This window comes from Aspergillus mulundensis, assembly GCF_003369625.1.
Source record: "Aspergillus mulundensis strain DSM 5745 chromosome Unknown scaffold_1, whole genome shotgun sequence".
Classification (NCBI taxonomy): domain Eukaryota; kingdom Fungi; phylum Ascomycota; class Eurotiomycetes; order Eurotiales; family Aspergillaceae; genus Aspergillus; species Aspergillus mulundensis.
The window spans coordinates 3,223,007-3,242,010 of NW_020797889.1; the positions used below are offsets into that span (position 1 = coordinate 3,223,007).

Below are 19,004 nucleotides of genomic sequence, written 5' to 3' on the forward strand. Positions count from 1 at the left end.
AAGCGAGAAATTTACTTACTGACGTAAATATAAGACTAGCTTAGCTCTCCCATCTGAGGTGCCTCTGATTTCTCACTTTCTTTCTCGATCATCATCGCAGTCACAATGAGACTCTTCCTCATCCTCGGAGCCCTACTCACCAGCGCCACGGCCTATAAAGCCGTCAGCAGCCCGCCATGCAATGAATATGTACGCACCTACAGCAACCTGCTCTCTCCACACAAGGCCTCGAGGGGAATGCTCACCTGACCAAACAAATGGTCATAGGAAGTCCACAAAGACTGCGGATCCGCCTGCCACCCGACGTGCGAGACGTTCGAGGACGAGGTCAACATCTGCACACTTCAGTGCGTTATTGGATGTTATTGTAGGGATGGGTTCTACAGATCAGAGGTATACCACCCGTTGAGTCCCCGGCAACTCCAGGCAGATGAAGCTGACGAGCATAAAGAGCGGTCAGTGTGTTCCCGGGAATGTGTGCAAGCAAGGCAAGGGCCAGAGCGACTGGGACGAATACGGAGATGACGAGGATTATGATACGTGGTCTTGATTCTGACTGAGTGGAGATCTCAATAGTGTGGGCTGGTTGGCGATTTGCTGGCAATGCATAGGAGTGGGTAGGATGGGTGTAACAAGGGATGGGCCAGGCGGTCTTCGGTATACCTCTCGCTCTGTAGTATTGGTGACAAAAGTATGGTATTCGTTTGTGCAAATCAGTTGCCTCCGCGGACTTTCCTTCTGGCGATAGGATTGCTCGAGAGAGCGATATGGGTAGTGGATTGGGTAAATGAGGGTTATTGCTGCAGGGTTCCATTAATGCCTCGGTGTCTATCGGCATGCGATGCGATGCCGAAGGTGACACAAGGAGATCAATAACATGGGCTGGTGGCTAGATTCGATGGTTGAGGTCCAGGTTTGGTGCGATGGCTTGAGCGGGGTTCTCTACGGGGCCACGTCCTCAAAAGTTTCAGTTCTCTCGAAGTCACCGCCATCTAATCAAAGATGAGGTGGCATCTGTGGGTCTGACCTGAGGTAAAAGGTACGCTGCAGTGTAACGATGGATTCGATTGCGCATGAACGACGAGATGTTTGTGCCGGACAGAATAACGTCGGTAGCCTGAAACGCGCCTTGCCTCTCATTTTCCGGTCTCGAGCCGCAGAGATCCGGGTATCAGTGGTGAGTCTTGTGACCGGGATGGATGCTTGACTAGTGAGGCCAGTGAAGGAACTGATTTGCCTCAGTGCCTGCCAAGTGTAGTGTCAGCTCCACCGAATCTGCAAGGGACCGGTACGCGATTAAGCCCAGAACTTCCACATCTACCTGCAAGGGACTGTCACTAGTGTAATAGAGAAGGCCTAGCCAACATGGCCAACGTGGTGTATTCCTAGGTAGCTGCATACTTGGAAGGTACGGTCTGATAATAACCGATGAGTGTGGTGCCACTGTGACCAGACAGCTCATACACCTCGAGCAAGGGGTCACGTCCGTTGTCTGACAGGGCAGGCATCAAGTTTGACCGCACTTCCACGTAAACTAGTCAGTAATAAGTGTGCGGAAATCAGCCTAGCCGGGAGTATGAGCCTCTCGTAGCGTGCGGTGTCACGCATCAATTGGGACTGTTCGCTTTGGCCGATTTTGAACTCACCGTGCACCATGCATAAATCAGTATTTCGGACACGCCAGATTCCCGAAACGGACATGGGGCGGATCAATAACCGAGTGATCATTCGGTCAAGTCAAATGGACGCTCAATTAAGAACTCTGGCCAGCGGAATTAGCCCTAGCTTGGGCCTGCGATATGTACGATCCGAGGACAGAGATGTCCTCCAGATCACACCCATTGTCTGTGAGAACGGCCAGCTTTCACACTCGCAACGCCTTTGTGAGGGCATTCAGTCTTCCATGAGGAGACGGCGGAACAGGGGTGGTATAAACATCACCGCAACTTTGATAAGCAGCCTCGGCGTGGATTGGCAGGCCATTGTTGAGACTCTGGAAGACTTCGGGTCAAGGGAATTGCCTGAGGAGCCGTATACCAGCTCCTCGTCTTCCAGTTTGTACCACTGATCCATGCGGCCGGTGTCCACGCTCTCTTCATCGATTGACTGCCTTTCTCTCATCTTTGGATCACCGGCGAGGAGCATGATATTCGACGAGCCATCCCAGAGGTGGAAGATGTACAAGCAGAGGCCGTGACTGGTCTTCGCGCAGTTGGTAGGCGCCGGAGATGAAATTCGTGACGCTCTGCCAGGCGTTCCTCTGTATGCTTCCCGTTGTTTCTTCATTTTTTGTTGTGCGATTTCGCTTCTTGCTTCTCTTTCCACGATGAAGCCCCCTTGAACTCAACTATATTTCTTGTAGTGGAATAGGCAGCCGTCTCAGAGTTGTCGGGGGCCACATCGTCGGCGCTGGAATATCGATAGCCAAAGAACGGAACGTCAGAGTGACGGTGCCCGTTATATGGCCATCGAGGGCCTCGTGGTTGGTGAAAGGGCTTCGGCCTGGATTGAGGCGGACTGAAATGTGAGGTTCCCAGAGGCGTCACGGTGTTATGGAGCTGGCGGCAACCTTAGAAACGGAGGGAAAGCCTCGAAAAAGACCTAGATATGTTCTTGAGAGACTCAGGATGTAGCGTGAGAATGCCATTGTAGCCCGTTGGACTGCGTTGCATGCTGGAGGATCAGATCCTGTTCTGACGGAGCTTGTTGCTTTGATGTCCCAAGATGCGTTGTTGGAAGTCGCTCATAGGCACTGATACATCAATGGGCAAAGCAAAGAGCGCTCGTATGGGCACAATATAGAATGCTATGAGAAAGTAGCACTAGGGGACCTGGTTGGGCTGGGAGCAAACGTTGTAACTTTGACCATGTCTTCCTCCACTTCAGCCATCACTTTCCCAGTGTTAGCCAACTTCATCAACGTCTGCTGAACTGAACCATCCATCGTCACTTCCAGTATCAGCTTCGAATCTCCACAATCGTCTTTGGGACGCGTCCACGATCTCTTGATTCTTCACTTCTCCCTCCCACAGAAACTAGTCGAGACACCGGTCCTTCAAACACCATCCAAACAACTCGTCTCAACCAGGGCCGAGAATATCATCGACCATCCCCACGAGAATGAATCATCTAGCTGATCAGGGAGTCGTGGGGTCCCCTTTGAGCCAGGGCCAGAACATTTCTGATGCCATGTCAGTTCTGCCCGTTGAAGCTCTGCAAATCGGCTGAAGACTAACACACCAAGCTCTATCGGAGGTCAGGCCCTGGCCTACCTCAACCTCAACCTCAGCGCCTACTCTTACAGACTTGGGTCCTCCTGCAAACCCCCTTTAGATCTGACCATTGTCAGGAGCAGGGCACAGACGGGCCCCGAGACAAACGTGTGGCTGATAGGGGCGGCGACAGCGAATAAATTGAAGACGAAGGGTTTGACGAAGACGATGGACGAGGGTCGCGGACTCTGCTTCACCGGAACGCTCGGTTCCCTCAACAGGCCGAAGTAGGTCTCGGTTATTCCTTCCCGGTTGAGAGTTTTTGCTTTTCTGCTGGCGTGGCCTGATAACTTTCTTGATTCTCAATTTCACTGGCCAATTGCTAAAGTTAGAACTTAGCAACGATTCGAAAATAAACCAACAGCGTGAGCAACGGGCTATTGGCCAGGCTCTGACCACGGCCGCGATTCCAGTCTCTTCGCATAATCACACCACGTGGATATACATCCGTCTACTATCTCCTCAAGTCTCCTGCAACCTCAACCCCTGTCTGGCCACCTACACGACCAAGCAGCCATCGCGTCCGCCCTCGGACCATTCACCAGTTACATCATATCCACACTCATACCCATTTGCCCCCTTTTCTCATACTCACACTCCACAGGGAATTGCTCTTCGCTATGAAAGTTCGAGGGATCGTCTAGTGCGACCGCCCGAACCGCCAGGCTTATATTACATGCCCAGTCAATCTCGAGTGTCGACGAACGTGACAAGGCGCCAACAGAACAAGCCTCAGCGAGTCATACGCCGAGACTGCTCTGCACCCTCTAGAGTGCTTAACCAAACTTGGCTATCAGCCGGGCAGCCCCGACCCCAGCTCGTCGATTTAGCGGTGCGCCATCGCGTCCAGTTCGGTAAAGAGAAATGTCAGCATTGAACAAGACCGCGCATATCTCTGAGAGATTACGAAGAACATCGTTGCTGATTTCGGAGGGAAGAGTCCTGTTTCAGGTCAGGACTTCTGCGTTTTTCCTATAAGGGGACGGGACAGGAACACGTGCTTACGCGACCCTCCCGGAACGGAGTGGAACTATGGGGTAACGAAGTATGCGCCGTATCCTTCAGACGCGGAGATTACCCATCAGAGACTATCCGCCTCAGCTTCGTGGAGTGAGCATGACTGCAGTGGCTGGCTCGAAGGAATGACAGGCAACTTCCAGACCGGATCGTGTGCCGATATCACAATGACGATACGCGTAACGCAAGCTTCGCAAGAACGTTTGATGTGATGGTGGTTCGATGTGGTGGTCAGTCTAGGCCGATCCTAGTTTGGTGGCATGGCTTATCATTCTAGGGGTCCTATGGATGCCCCGAACGGCTGCACGTGCTTATGCTAGGGATATCGGGTACGATCGATGACAGCCTCAGGACCCAGAACACTCATGGATCGATATGTAGCAAGGGGATTCCCCGACCGTTGTTTTCACGTTCGTGCAACACCGATGAATTGCTGGCAATGCATGATGACGGGCGTCAACATGACCCATCCAGGCCGCCACGGTGGACAGGATTTTTCGACAGCGCCTATAATCCGCGGGGCATATAAACGTTAGGGGATATAAATCCGGACGTGGTCGAACTCAAAGTATCCTGAAGTCTGGTTTCACATCATCTTGGCTGAGCTGTCAATTATCTGGCATTCCATTCCACCCCCACGTTGCGCGTGTCGCAATCTGCAAGGTATGCTGCCGAGACTCGAGATCGGACGTCGCTGCTCAACAGGGAAAGAACTCACGCGACCGGTGGACAGTCGTGCCTGGGCTGCCCGGCGGTGCAACGCTTCCAAGGCTTCCAAGGCGGATGATGCAGTGGTGGCGCCCTCCAGGATTAACCCCCGCGCGTCGGGGCGTCGTTTGGATCTGCGCCCACCAAGGCGGTAGGGGAATCTAGGCTCCGATCTCAGCCAATACTGCTGCACGTGCGTGAGTGATTGGCCGGGAGCTCAGGCAGTTCCGCTGCCAAGTTCGACCTAGGTTCCATCGGATTTCCACTCTAGCAGAAATAGTGCAGATGAATGCCAGAATAATGAAGCCATTCCTAGCGAATGGAGGGAAGATTTGTGCCGGTTTTTTGCGCCTATGAAGGCCAAAGCTGTATCAGTTAGCAAGTAGAGTTGAACCAGCCGGGCAGCCGTCCTGTCCCACTCTGAGTGAGCACCTTCCCAGTAGTCTTTCCACTCTCGAGTGGGACTGCCCTCGACCGTATCAGACGCCACCGTCCTCGCACGTTGCTCGCCTCGGTTTCCGCCCTACCCAGATTATTATTTCTTCGATCAGCTATCTTCTTAACTTATATATTCTTCTTCTCCTGTCCGACAGCTTGGCTTGCATCTTTGATCGACTCATTCGCTTCCAAGTCGGTGACCAAGACCGCCAAAAGTCTTGTCGCACTCTTGTCCCGCACTCTTGTCGGCGGCCAAGAGCCTTCGTTTGCTTCACGAAAATTTCTCGATCGTGAAAAGACGACAGCCAACACCATGGATACCCAGGATTTTGGAATGCTCCACGCGCCGCATGGCGCTGGACAAGATCCTCTGGAAAATATGGATGTGCAGGAGAAAGGCGCGTTCGACGCCTTGATCCGGCCGGACGACAGCTACACCGCGGACGGCACATACTGGGCGGACCTCTCCCTCTTCAAGAAAATTAAGTTTGTGAGCTCATACGATGCGGGGGAGGCCAAGCGGGAACTTGGCGGAATCTGGGAAATGTTCAAGGCCGATCCTCTGTCGCCAATGTCGTATTACTTCCAGAATATGGTCCTTCCCGGTGCTGGTCTGGGCTTGGAAGGGTGAGTGCCGTTCTCAATCATTGCGGGGAATTCCAATCCTAACCAATTGTCCTTCTCTAGTTACGTCCTCTTCTCGATCGGAAACTTGAAACCCCTCTTTCAAGCCGCCTTCGCCTCATGTTGGGACACCAGCTACGAAGGCGAGCGAATCTGCAACACGCAATGGCTCAACGCGATCGAATACCTCGAGATTTGCGGTATTATTGTCGGTCAGATCCTGGTCGGAATCGTGGGTGACTGGTATGCGCCATAACGCGGGCTGGAATTCCGGGACAATTTTCTGACGTCTTGACAGGCTCGGTCGACGATGGGGTCTGATTCAAGACGCGGCGATCATGTTTCTCGGTCTTATTATGCTTACCGCGGCCTGGGGTGTTACCCAAAACGGCTGGGTGATTTGCTACGCTTGGTCTCTGTTTTTCTACGGTATCGGCGTTGGTGAGTAAAAACGCCCGCAAGCGCTGGATCGTGCTAACATATTGCAGGTGGTGAATATCCCATGACTGCCACCAGTGGTATGGAGAACGCCGTCGGATCTGGCAAAGTTTCTACCAAGGAGGACCGTCTGCACCGTGGCCGCAAAGTCACCAGCGCTTTCTTGATGCAGGGCTGGGGCCAATTCTTCAACCAGGTTTTGCTCATCATCCTGCTGCTTTGCTTCCACCACGGCAGCGGCAACCCTGATTACTCTACCGTTTCTGCCCAGTGGACCTACCGTGTTTCTTTCGCGATCCCCGCTGTCGGTACTCTGTGGCTTGTCTACTACCGTACCTACCACATGAAGTCTGCCAGTAAGCAACTGCAGGCCGCGAAGAAGAAGTCGTCTGTGACTGGTTACGACGTGGCCTCGCTCAAGCTGACCTTCCAGCACTTTGGATTCCGTCTTGTCGCAACCACCGGCGCCTGGTTCGCCAACGATGTTTTCTTCTACGGCAACAAGCTGTTCCAGTCCGAATTTATCAAGGTCATTAGCCCTGCGTCGACCTCCATTATGCCCGGTTGGCTCTGGAACTTGGTCAACGTTGGAGTCTCTCTTTGCGGTTACTACATGGCTTCGTTCTTGATCGACAACAAGCTGTATGGTCGCAAGTGGATGCAGATCATCGGTTTCCTCATGGACTTTATTCTCTTCGTCGTCCCTGCCTTCCACTTTGAGTACTACACCTCTCCGGAACACATCAAGGAATTCCAGGCGATGTACTTTTTGAGTTCCTTCTTCAACCAGTTCGGCCCCAACTCGGTTACCTTCCTGGTTGCCGCGGAGGTTTTCCCTACACCCATCCGTGCCACCGCTCACGGTATGTCCGCCGCCGCCGGTAAACTCGGTGCCCTCCTTGCGTCCGTTCTTTACAACTACATCGACACGCAAACCAAGTTCTACGTCGTTCCGTGGTTCGGTCTTGCCGGTGTCGTCCTGACCTTCTTTTTCCTCCCCGACACCACTGGTCTTGACCTCAAGGAGCAAGAGCGCCGCTGGAAGTTCATCCGTGAAGGTCGCGAGCATGACTACCACGGCCCCGCCGTCCACCCCAAGCACCTTTCCCTCTGGGAACGCCTCCGTGGTACGGGCAAGCATTACGATGCCGAGCTTGACTACAAGCAGAAGGTCGAAGAGTACCGCCTCGAGTGGGAAGCCGTCATGTCCGCCAGGGTCTCCGAGAAGGATAAGAACGCCGAGGAGGAAGGCGATGACGAACTCATGACCGGCCACGTCAACAACTACTTCTACCGCACAAGTCCCATGTTCCGCGGAATGGAGGCGAAGCCCAGCAAAGGTGATGACTTTGCGCTTCCTCCTGCTGCGCGGTCGGACGATTCGACGGAGAACTCTATTCAAGAAAACTAGTCGGAAAATGTCTTTTATACCCTTTGTTTGAGTTCCAGGCAGTCAATTGCAGGCGCGGCGATCTACTTAATTCTTCGTTTACTTCAAGACTTGCATGCATTCAGCATTCATGAGCAGGCGGATTGCTTTACTTACATACCCTAGTACATAGATATTACACCTTACTGAACAATTAATTCAGCGATGCATCATGCTCCAGTTCAAATTGACTTCTGTCCATAAATCATGGTTTCATGACCCATCGTCTCACTTTGGCATCCCACGGCTCCATCGCCAGCAAAAAGTTGGTCATCGCCGTGGACCCCGAGCCCATAATTCCGATGATTCCAAGAGCCGAGGCTTCCGTCCACCTTCTGGAAGACTGGAAGGCGGGTCCGAGTCTTAGCTCCGAGATCCAATGGTCTCTCCCGCGTCCCACCGCTAAACCAATTACGGATGTTTTATTCTGCCGCGCTTTCACATCGCTCACCGATAGCGGCGGGCGGGACACAAGGCGGTGTAAACCCACGCCTTCGAGCCGAGGATCAACACCACCTTCATACTTCGCGATGTGTAATGGCATCTGTACAAGGCTGCGGATTTGAAATAGAGTTCGCTTGCTGCGATTGATTATCCTCCCTGTATGCTAATATCAGAATGACACCCGCCCTCTTCGCCTTCGGCTCAAACGGCTCCGGCCAGCTGGGCATCGGGCACGACGCGGACGTGTCCGTGCCGACGAGATGTATTTTCGAGGAACATGGTGATTCTGGGAATACGGTGTCCGAGTCAACGGTAGCAAGTGCCCGTACCGTCTCGCGCATCGTCGCGGGCGGAAACCATACTCTTGTCTTGCTGACAGACGGACGGGTGTATGGTGCCGGATGGGGCGAGTCGGTGTTCAAGCGTGTTATTATCACGGATTCTGAGACGGGATCTCGGGTTGGGGTTTTCAAGGGTGTGGCGGCGACGTGGGAGGGGAGTGTTTTGGTTGCTTCTGCGTCTGCGTCTGCTTCTGCTTCTGCCTCTGTTTCTGCTTCTGCTTCTGCTTCTGCTTCTGCTTCTGCCTCTGTTTCTGGCGCTGGCGCTGGCGCTGAGGCTGAGGCTGAGGCTGAGGCTAGTGAGAACCAAGATGGCGACAGCGACAGTGACGGCGACGTGGTCTTTGTGCTTGGATCCGGCGCAAAGGGCGAACTTGGGCTCGGTCCTGGCGTGACGCAGGTGCCGCGGACTGGGGTCCGGATCCCCGATTTCCCGCCGCCGGGCGTGAAGATTGTTTCTGTTGCGGGCGCGATGGGCCACGTCGTTGCCGTTTGCTCGGATGGATCCGTGTACGGATGGGGTGCGTCGAGGAAGGGGCAGCTCGGTGCTGGACTAGCGAGCGAGAAGGTCGTTTGGACGCCGACGCGGATCGATCTGGGGAGGATGGGTGTGGACTTCGCTGTCTCTGACGCTGTCTGCGGGCGGGAGTTTACGGTTCTATGCGGCGATCAGGAGAGGGGGGAATTTGTTGTTCTGGGCCCTGGCTCTGGTTCTGGCTCTGGTTCTCTAGTCGACAGGGACAGGGACAGGGACAGGTGGGGGATTACGACAGGGATTCCCGCTTCTGAAGATGTTAGGGATTACTTGCGTGTGCATGCTAGCTGGCACGGTGTCTATGTACATCAGAACGACCGGTCTATTCTGGCCTGGGGACGGGATGACCGTGGGCAGTTGCCGCCTGGTGATTTGGGGAGGGTTAGAGAGGTGGCGGTGGGAAGTGAGCATTGTCTTGCGCTGCTGGATGATGGCTGTGGGCACGGGGGCAGCGTCGTGGCGTTTGGATGGGGCGAGCATGGCAATTGCGGGCCTGAGACGGATGCGCGGGGTGATGTTAAGGGTGTGTCCGCGAGAATTCCGCTTCCTGAAAGCGTTCAGGTCGTTGGGGTTGGCGCGGGGTGTGCGACGAGTTGGATTATTGCTTCTTGAGCGACTCTAGCTGGCGAGCAAGCATGAATTTGGATAGCGATTCCACGAGGAAAGGTCTCAGTCGAAGAGTCCGAGTCCATGAAGCTACGGGTGTCAGCACTGCAGATACGCATCGCGAATTACTCACCTGTGACATCCGTTGCGTCGGCGGGATCCCCGTCTCATCGCCGCCCAGGTCCATCTGGTTATCGTTACCTACGTTGGGTTCGATATCCCGCAACGTCGGTCCGAAACTCTCGGGATTACCCTGATACCGTTAGAACGTGTTCAACGAAAGAAAGGGGAAATGGTCTTACCGGATCAGCAGTCGCATCCCAGCCGAGCATATCCTCCGCCTCGGCCTCGTCCTCTTCAGCGACATCCCACTGCCTATCATCATCCGCCGGGACAAACAGACTGTCAAACTTCATAGACGGCGCTGGTTGTGTCTCAGCTGTAGCCTGTGTGCTCTGTTGTGTGCCCCGTGTGGATGTGCCCGTGAGAGGGCGGATAGGCCTGCCACGCGGAGGAGCAGTTTGTCTCGTGCTAGCTGAGGTCCCGTTGCTGTTACTTGCTCGACTCGGTGCACGTACAGGCACAGTCCGAGGAGCAGGAGTTTGCCTCGCCGAAAGCTCGCGTACAGGCCTCGACGAACTGGGTAGATCCTCCGGTCCTGCTTCGCCGGTCGTCATAAGAGTGAATTCCGTTCTGATGCCATCAAAGTCGTATGCGAGTTGCAGCGGCCGGCATGGTCGCGTATATCGCGCGGTTATGAGGACACCGGCTGTTTCTGCGTGTGGTATCACCGCTTTGAAGTCCTTTAGGCTGATGGCGAGGTGGACGCCGTCGTCCGCGAGGTAGTTGTCGAAGTCTGTTTTGTCGATGGCGACGGATGTGTGGACCGGTTGTCGGAGGGTGTCTGGTATCCATCAGTATACTCAATAGAACGGGTTCGGGAGATAGACGAACCCTTTCCAGCTGTGATCTTAGTTGTAAAGCTAGTGAAAATCACCTTCGTATTCTCCGAATAGATGTCCAGCTGCTCCGCCGACGGGCTAAAATGCGCTGCTATCTCTTTCAAGAAGATCGGCTCAATAGTCCATTCATTTGTCGCCAATGTTCGGTCAAAGACTGCATGCTGGACTGTCGTAGACTCGTAGGTGAGCTTGTAGGATTTGATCACACCTGCCACTGTAAGTGATGGCCCAGACCGTCCACGGGTGGACTAACCAAGTCCGCATATCATGCGGATGACAAGCCGGCATTCAGTCTCGTCGGGATCCTCATGGACCTCGAACTCGCAGCGTTCAACTGCGGTGTCTTTGTCTCGCCGACTTGTCCTCCCAACGAAAACAGAGAGTAGCGCCTGGAGTCGTTAGCACGCTCCTCATCGGTAGCTCGGAATCCATACTTTTAAGTACACTTCGCAGTTAAACTTCCGAGAACCGACATTATTGCTTATGCCAAACTGGTACGCCTCAAAGAAGTTCTCTGCTTGAAACACGAAAGACGAGTATGCGGTTTTGCTTGTGTTGAGCGCGCTCAGACGGAGCTGGGTTCGCGGTCAGAGTTGCTACGTTTCGCCTTCTGATTGACTTTAGGACATACCAGGTCATACTCGGCTTCGAAGCCGACGGTGTCACTGTATTTTGATAGGCATACCAGGGCACCGTGTAGTTGGGATAGAGCCTCCGGGAGGAGGGAGAAGGATAGAGTGGTCATCGGGCCAATTAACAAATCCTGGGAGATGGGATACGCGTTCCTTCAGTACCTTGATGTGAAAGTACTTTAATGCCTTGGAAGATTTTGCAATTTTTGAATTGCTTTCTGTCTTTATCACTCGCGAAAAGACAAAGTTGTGCTGGTGATGACAGTCAAGGAAGCGTGGTTACATAAGCAGCGCCGAGGATGGGGATGGACTGCGATGCGAGGCTGCATCCTCACGTCATTTTGTATCTAAACATTATCGAGTTTTCATGGTATACGACATCTAGGCACATTTACAGCACTTATTCAAGCTTGATCTGCGGCTGAATCGTCGCCCAAATGGCTGTGACACTCCCTAGCGAGATCCTCTTTATGGTCCTAGATAACCTAGGAGAAGAGAAGGACTACAACAGCTTATACCAATGCGCACTTGCCTCGAAACATTTCACCGATCATGCACTGGCTGTATTGTACAGGTGAGCTTTAGCCTGACGAAGTGGGAGCCAGCTGTACGAGATCCACGCTGACACCCGCAGGATCTATGACGCCTCACCCTTGAGAGGCGGAGGCGCCGAGGACGAACAGTTGAGAGCTCAGGCTCGAAGAACAGTATATACGGGCTCTAGAGAGGAGCAGAACCCGACTTTGAGAAAATGGATAACGTTGTGGCGATCTATTGTTCTGTCAACGCTGGATTTGACCTATCTACCTTACTACAGCTATATCCGGTATCTGGATCTAGATGATCTAGGGAACCTGCTGGGCACTGGGTCGGCTGTCAAGGAGTATGTGCTGCTCATTTTGGAGACGTGATCTAACTGGAATAGCCAACTCTTCACACCGGAGCTTCTGGAGTTCGTTTCTCAAGAGTACGTGTCTGAAGGGAATAAGCGGCGGCGCTCGCCGAGGACGTTACCTGATAATGAATCAATCAAGGTGAAGTTCGGATCCGGTCAGTTCTCTGTCTCTTCTACCTTTGGCTCGTACTTATTCCTTGAAGCTATCGTCCAGAAAAATGCGATGCTACGAGGAATGTCCTGTGATGGTACGTATTTCGTCATCAGCACGTTAGCCATCTGACGAGCGGTAGTTGCACCAACAATACTGAACGAATGGATCGAGGTATCGCCCCAGCTACAAAGCCTGACCGTTTGGTCTGGAACCGCGCTCTCGCAACGAGCTGGCGAGAAGATCCGTGAGCACTGCCCCGATTTCAGACAGCTGCGGATCTACATATGGTATGGCTTCATGATCTTTCAAGTCTCAGCGCTGACACCGTACCAGGCAAGATAAAGCACCTGCAAAGGCAGAGATAGAGGCGGAAGAGCTCTTCAATGCCCTCCCGCCAAACTCACTGGAATATTTCGAAGTGCTTAGCTTCTCTCATCTAGGTCCTCGATCCATAAAAGCATTAGCAACGCAAAAGGACTCCTTAACAGAGCTGAAGCTGACCAGTCTCACCATCGACACAATCCGCGAACTCCCCTCGTTGACCCCATTACCACAGTTAGAGGTCCTGAGCCTGACAGACTCGGCGCCCGCTGCATGGGACGAGCAATTTGACACAACTCTCGGCGAGGTGGCTGACTGGATTGGGACCTGCCCAAAGTTAAAGCACCTGGAAGTGAGGAGATTCATGAACGACAGCAGGCTCCTGACCAAGGCACTGATGCACGATGAGATCCGTCTCACCGGCCTGTCCTTTGCCGGCTTCAAGTTAGCCGAGGGCTTCAATTTCCTCTACGACCTCAAAGGCCACACATCCCTGCAATATCTTTACCTACGCGGCGAAGGCAGCCCAGACCCGTCGCATAATAATCTACTTGTCGAGAGCATAGCCACCCTCAATGAGCTTCGTGAGCTCGAACTCAAAGACGTATCCGACTGCTTCACCATGGAGCAGGCCGGAGAACTCACCATGTCCCTGCTCAATCTCGAAAGACTCTGGATAAGCGGCGAGGCATACAACGACTCCATCTGGCCTGCATTCTCGTGTCTCTCGAAGCTCAAAAGCCTAGCCGTATACGCTCTGAGTAATTTCACAGCGGACGGCGTCGTCGACTTCATATCCCAGCTTGGTCCTGGGAATCAGGGTTTCAGTTTGTCCATTCTCAACGCGACGTCTGCTTTCAGTTTCCCGGATGAAGTGCAAGCGATGATCCGCGAGATTTTGGCGGGGAGTCTAGATGGCTCTTTCGATTTTGGTCTTGCTCAAGGTGCGATTGTTTTCACTTGTCTGATGCCGGGTCGAAGTGAAGTATACTGACGAGGCTGCAGAGGAATTCAGCGATCCGGATTCTGAGATCGAATTGTCGGACTGAGGGCGCTGAGGATTATGTACGTGGAAGGGGGGTAACGTTAGCATTATCTTTGGTGTAGACAAGCAGATCAAGGTTATTTTGCTGTCTTTTGAACAATTTCAATTGGAGTGTTAAGAGTTAGTTGTATGCGTGGAGTAAACTAATTAACGGGATTGGCGGAGACTTTGTCGCGTCCACCCGCGTCGACACGCGCTTTTCCCGCGTTCTCCATTTACGATTGAGCATCCCTTCCCCAAAACACCTGTTAACCTGTGTGTCTATCCGCTGGTTATTACTTTCATACATACCCATCTCATGCCCTTTATGTTTATGGAATAATTGCTAGCGCGGAATCACACACAATGGCTTCAGCCCGCGCGAAGTTGGCCGAGCTCCGCGCCCTCCGTGCGGCCGGAAAGAAGCGTCTCTCCACATACGAAGTCGAAGAACAGGGCGACATCTACGAAGAAGTTGACGACGAGGGGTACAAGAAAGTCATCCGCAACCGACTTGACGAAGACGATTTTGTTGTTGACGATAATGGCGAGGGATACGCGGACGACGGCCGAGAGGTCTGGAACGAACAAACGGGCCAGTACAGCGACGAGAGCGACGACGACGGGTTACCGGCCAGAGGGAAAGCTGCGAAACGCAAGCGCGAGGAGGAGAAGCAGCGGAAGGAGAAAATCAATAATGGCATCTCGAAATACTTTAATAGTGGAGCTGCGGCGCCGGCTCCGAAACCCAAGGTGAGCGAGGTTACTTGAAAAAGATGGGATTATGGTCGACACGCTAACTTGTACGTTCACAGCCGGTCGCTACGGCTGAGGATGATGCCTTCCTTCAAGACCTGCTAGGCGAGGTCGACACCAATGTGGTCTCGAACAAGGTCCCTAAGCACAACGTTGTCAAGTCGGAAACACGCCGCAAAGTCCGCATCCTTTCTCCTCCGCTCTCTGAAAAGCCGCGCGCACCGAAGCCTGCGATCAAAGATGAGAACAGCGATCCTGTTTCTCCGATTGCTGACGAGCCGACTCCGAACTTTGATACCGACGATGGGCCCCTTGTCGCAGACGACGATGTCCAGATGAGCGACCCGATGCCGTCTTCTCCAGTTACAAAGGCAGTTGAGAGAAGGAATATAGTCCCTATAAAGGAAGAACCTGAAGATGAGGACGATGACATGATGGAGGTTGTTCAAGCCACCGGGCACCACGAAGCCAAGGCGCCGAGTGTCAACATTTCCGGCAGCCGGCCGCCGCCCAAGATCAAGAAGCAGCCCAGTGCGGTCCCTGCCAGTTCTTCTCCAGTGAAGTCAGCAGCAGATGTAAACGCCTCCTGGAACGATGTGCGCAACAAACTGAACGTGCTTAACAGCCCGGCGTCAGCTGAGCCTCGTGCTTTTGGCAAGTTACGGCCTCAGGATGTGGCCGAACAAGACGGGAGCCTACGCTTCTTCTGGCTCGACTATACAGAGATCAATGGTAGTCTGTGCTTGTTTGGGAAGGTGAAGAACAAGCAGAACGGCTCATATGCTAGCGCGTTTGTCAAGATCGACAGCATCCTCCGGAAGCTTTACTTCCTTCCGCGCGAGCATAGGCATAAGGGCGGCCGGACGACAGACGAAGAGGTGGACATGGAAGACGTGTACCACGAAGTCGATCAAATGATGTCGAGGCTAAAGGTGGGCATGCACAAGATCAAGGAGTGCACCCGCAAGTATGCCTTCGAAATGCCGGGAATCCCTAAAGAAACAGAGTACCTGAAGCTACTTTATCCTTATGACAAGCCAGCGCTGCCCATGGACACCAAGGGAGAAACCTTTTCTCATGTCTTCGGCACAAACACGTCATTGTTCGAGCAATTCGTCCTCTGGAAGAATATCATGGGACCATGCTGGCTCAAAATCGAAGAAGCTGATTTCGCCGCCGTCAACAATGCCTCCTGGTGCAAGTTCGAATGTCAGACCTCGAAGCCGGCCCTTATCACCCCGGTCCCTGACAGTGAGGACCTCGACCCGCCGACTCTCACTCTGATCAGCCTTGCTTTCCGAACGCAGCTCAACGTGAAAGAGAATAAGCAGGAGATCTTGGTTGCCAGCGCTCGTGTTTACGAGAATGTCTCCATTACCGAAACTACTGCCCCGGAGAAGCTTCCATGCAAGACCTTTACTGTGATGCGGCCGGCTGGTTCCTCGTATCCTGTGAACTTTGAGGCAGAAGTTCGGAAGCAACGGGGTACGTACATGCTAGAGAAGAGCGAACAAATGCTGCTCAGCAAATTCCTGGCTCTGTTTGAGAGGATGGATCCGGATGTTCTCATGGGACATCAACTCCAGGAAGTCGACCTTAGCATCTTGCTGAGCAGACTGAAAGAAAAGAAGACCCCAGGGTGGCACCGCCTTGGACGACTTAAGCGTGGAGAGTGGCCCAAGAACTTCAACAGGGGTGGCGGTTTCTTCACTGAGCGACACCTGGTAGCTGGAAGAATGGTTTGCGATTTGGCTAACGATATGGGCAAGGTAAGATTCTCCTCTTTCATCGAGAAGACACACTAACATCGACAGTCGCTCATGATGAAATGTCAATCGTGGAGTCTGACAGAAATGTGCGACCTTTACCTGGGGACTGGCAATGGGCGACAAGATTTGGATATCGAGGCGGCTCTGAAGACTTGGGCAACCTCCAAGGACGGACTTGTCAACTTTGTCACTCACTGCGACACGGATACCTACTTCATTGCCGCTTTGGTCCTGCGACTTCAGATGCTGTCCCTGACCAAAGTGCTCACGAACATTGCTGGCAATTCCTGGGCCCGAACGCTGAGTGGTACTCGCGCCGAGCGTAACGAGTATATTCTGCTTCACGAATTCCACAAAAACAAGTACATCTGCCCCGACAAGTATTCGTCTAAGCTGCAGAAGGCGGAAGAGAAGGCCCAAGAAGGAGACGATGATGACGCGGGGGATAAGAAGAAAAAGGACAAGTACAAGGGTGGTCTCGTTTTCGAGCCCGAAAGAGGTCTTTATGACAGATATGTGCTTGTCATGGACTTCAACAGTTTGTACCCCAGTATCATCCAAGAGTACAATATTTGCTTCACGACAGTGGATCGAACATCCTCGGTACGTTGTGTGAACCTTTATCCTCAGGCAATGCTAATTTCTTCAGGCCGAGAATGAGAACGAAGAGAAGGTGCCAGAGGTCCCCGCTTCCGATGCGGAGCAAGGCATCCTACCTCGTCTTATCGCAACTCTTGTCGGCCGTCGAAAACAAGTCAAGAGTCTGATGAAGGACAAAAACGCAACTCCAGAACAGCTCGCCACATGGGACACAAGGCAGCTGGCCTTCAAGCTTACCGCCAACTCCATGTACGGATGTCTCGGATACACGCAGAGTCGCTTCTATGCTCGTCCGCTGGCCATGCTCACCACCTTCAAAGGTCGTGAGATTCTAAGAAGCACCAAGGAACTAGTGGAAAGCAAGCAGCTGAGGGTCATCTACGGTGATACCGACTCCGTCATGATCAACACCAACATGGACACTATCAGCGATGCACTGAAGGTTGGACAGGAGCTGAAGGAGGCCGTGAACGAGCGGTATAAGCTTTTGGAGATTGATATTGATAACATCTTCCGGCGTCTCCTGCTACACGCTAAGAAGAAGTATGCTGCTATCAACATGACCGAAGTCGATGGGAAATACGTCGACAAGCTTGAGGTCAAGGGCCTCGACATGAAGAGACGTGAGTACTGTGCGCTGTCGAAGGAGGCTTCGCAGCGGCTCTTGAACGAGGTCCTCTCCGGCGAGGACCAAGAGCTTGTCCTGAATCGTGTCCACGATTACTTGCGGGAGCTGGCCGAAAAGATGAGAGAGTTCACAGTTCCTGTCCAGAAATACGTGATCTACACGGTACGTCTGCTGCTTTTCATTGTTGGGAAAGTACTAACTTTAGCAGAAACTGTCCAAACGTCCAGAAGAATATCCCAACAAGGAAACCATGCCTCCAGCTCAAGTTGCTCTGCGAGAACTAGCCCGCGGCAAAACTGTCCGACCAAACGACGTTATCTCCTACATCGTCACGTCCGGCGACTCAGAAACATCCTCCCTCCCTCCAGCCAAACGCTCCTACACCCTCCAAGACGTCATCAAGCCTGACTCTGGTCTTAAACCTGACATCGAATTCTACCTTCTCAAACAAATCTTCCCGCCCATCGAACGTCTCTGCGCCCCCATCCCCGGCACCGACGCCGTTCGCCTAGCTGAATGTCTCGGCCTCGATGTGCGCAAATACCAAATCAACACCTCCTCCACCAACACCGCCCAAAACACCGAGATCTTCCCGCTGGAGTCCCAAATCCCCGACTCCGTCCGCTTCGAATCAGCCGCCCGCCTCACCCTCACCTGCCGCCACTGCAGGGAACGCTCTGTCTTCGAGGGCCTCGCAACTTCAATCCACATGTGCAAGCCGACGGGAATAATCTGCCCCAACCCGTCCTGCACAAAACCCTTCTCAACCCTCACAATCATAGCCCAACTCGAAAGCCAGATCCGCGCTCAAACCTCCCGCTACTACGAGGGCTGGCTCGTCTGCGACGAGTCCACCTGCGGGAATCGCACGCGCCAGATCAGCGTGTACGGGCACCGCTGTCTTGGACCGCGCGGTCAGGCAGAGGGGTGTCTCGGCCGCATGGGCTACGAGTACACCGAGAAGCAGATGTACAACCAGCTGCTGTACTTTGCGTCGCTGTGGGATGTGGATAAGGCGCGCGCGGCGGCGGAGAAGGAGAGCGGGGAGAAGAAGGATAGTGTTGCGGCGCTGGTGGAGTTTAATCGTGTGCGCTTTGGGACGGTGAAGGGTGTTGTGGATGCTTATTTGAGGAAGTGTGGACGGCAGTGGGTTGAGATGGATGGGTTGTTTAGGTTTATGTTGGCTTAGTCTTCTACTCCGCCGCAGTCTTTTGTGAAGTGCTCTGTATATAGGATGGTTCTGGTGATGGATGCGGATGGATAGGGCTTTCGATTTCTTTGGTTACCATGCACGCATGGATGATGCATTTTCCCATAGTATGTATCGGCGTTTTCTTTTCTGGCTTTTCTCTTGAATGACAGGATGAGATTGTTTGATCAATCAACTTAACTTTTGATCTGGTACTTTTTCTTG

General features: G+C 53.2%; 6 protein-coding genes across 6 annotated transcripts; 4 read left to right on the plus strand and 2 right to left on the minus strand.

The window, feature by feature from the left end:
* Window positions 1-1,893: 1,893 nt before the first annotated feature.
* Window positions 1,894-2,286, minus strand: DSM5745_02530 (uncharacterized protein; the record flags this gene model as incomplete). The annotated part of the gene is made up of 1 exon (XM_026744546.1): window positions 1,894-2,286. One exon carries the CDS (start codon window positions 2,284-2,286, stop codon window positions 1,894-1,896), a length of 393 nt encoding a protein of 130 aa, XP_026607709.1.
* Window positions 2,287-5,748: 3,462 nt separating this feature from the next.
* DSM5745_02531 (putative MFS phosphate transporter) lies at window positions 5,749-7,908 on the plus strand (the record flags this gene model as incomplete). Its single annotated transcript, XM_026744547.1, has 4 exons — window positions 5,749-6,062; window positions 6,123-6,302; window positions 6,358-6,500; window positions 6,548-7,908. The coding sequence occupies 4 exons, from the start codon at window positions 5,749-5,751 to the stop codon at window positions 7,906-7,908; spliced, it is 1,998 nt and encodes a 665-aa protein (XP_026607710.1).
* A 636-nt stretch (window positions 7,909-8,544) lies between these two features.
* DSM5745_02532 (uncharacterized protein) lies at window positions 8,545-9,855 on the plus strand (the record flags this gene model as incomplete). The annotated part of the gene is made up of 1 exon (XM_026744548.1): window positions 8,545-9,855. One exon carries the CDS (start codon window positions 8,545-8,547, stop codon window positions 9,853-9,855), a length of 1,311 nt encoding a protein of 436 aa, XP_026607711.1.
* A 57-nt stretch (window positions 9,856-9,912) lies between these two features.
* Window positions 9,913-11,556, minus strand: DSM5745_02533 (putative DNA repair protein rad9; the record flags this gene model as incomplete). The annotated part of the gene is made up of 7 exons (XM_026744549.1): window positions 9,913-9,939; window positions 9,983-10,102; window positions 10,152-10,753; window positions 10,804-11,019; window positions 11,065-11,200; window positions 11,246-11,386; window positions 11,443-11,556. 7 exons carry the CDS (start codon window positions 11,554-11,556, stop codon window positions 9,913-9,915), a joined length of 1,356 nt encoding a protein of 451 aa, XP_026607712.1.
* Window positions 11,557-11,880: 324 nt separating this feature from the next.
* Window positions 11,881-13,862, plus strand: DSM5745_02534 (uncharacterized protein; the record flags this gene model as incomplete). Its single annotated transcript, XM_026744550.1, has 6 exons — window positions 11,881-12,017; window positions 12,078-12,326; window positions 12,369-12,586; window positions 12,632-12,779; window positions 12,826-13,757; window positions 13,819-13,862. The coding sequence occupies 6 exons, from the start codon at window positions 11,881-11,883 to the stop codon at window positions 13,860-13,862; spliced, it is 1,728 nt and encodes a 575-aa protein (XP_026607713.1).
* Window positions 13,863-14,203: 341 nt separating this feature from the next.
* DSM5745_02535 (DNA-directed DNA polymerase alpha catalytic subunit POL1) lies at window positions 14,204-18,779 on the plus strand (the record flags this gene model as incomplete). The annotated part of the gene is made up of 5 exons (XM_026744551.1): window positions 14,204-14,590; window positions 14,653-16,362; window positions 16,408-16,965; window positions 17,012-17,752; window positions 17,799-18,779. The coding sequence occupies 5 exons, from the start codon at window positions 14,204-14,206 to the stop codon at window positions 18,777-18,779; spliced, it is 4,377 nt and encodes a 1,458-aa protein (XP_026607714.1).
* Between the last annotated feature and the right edge of the window lie 225 nt (window positions 18,780-19,004).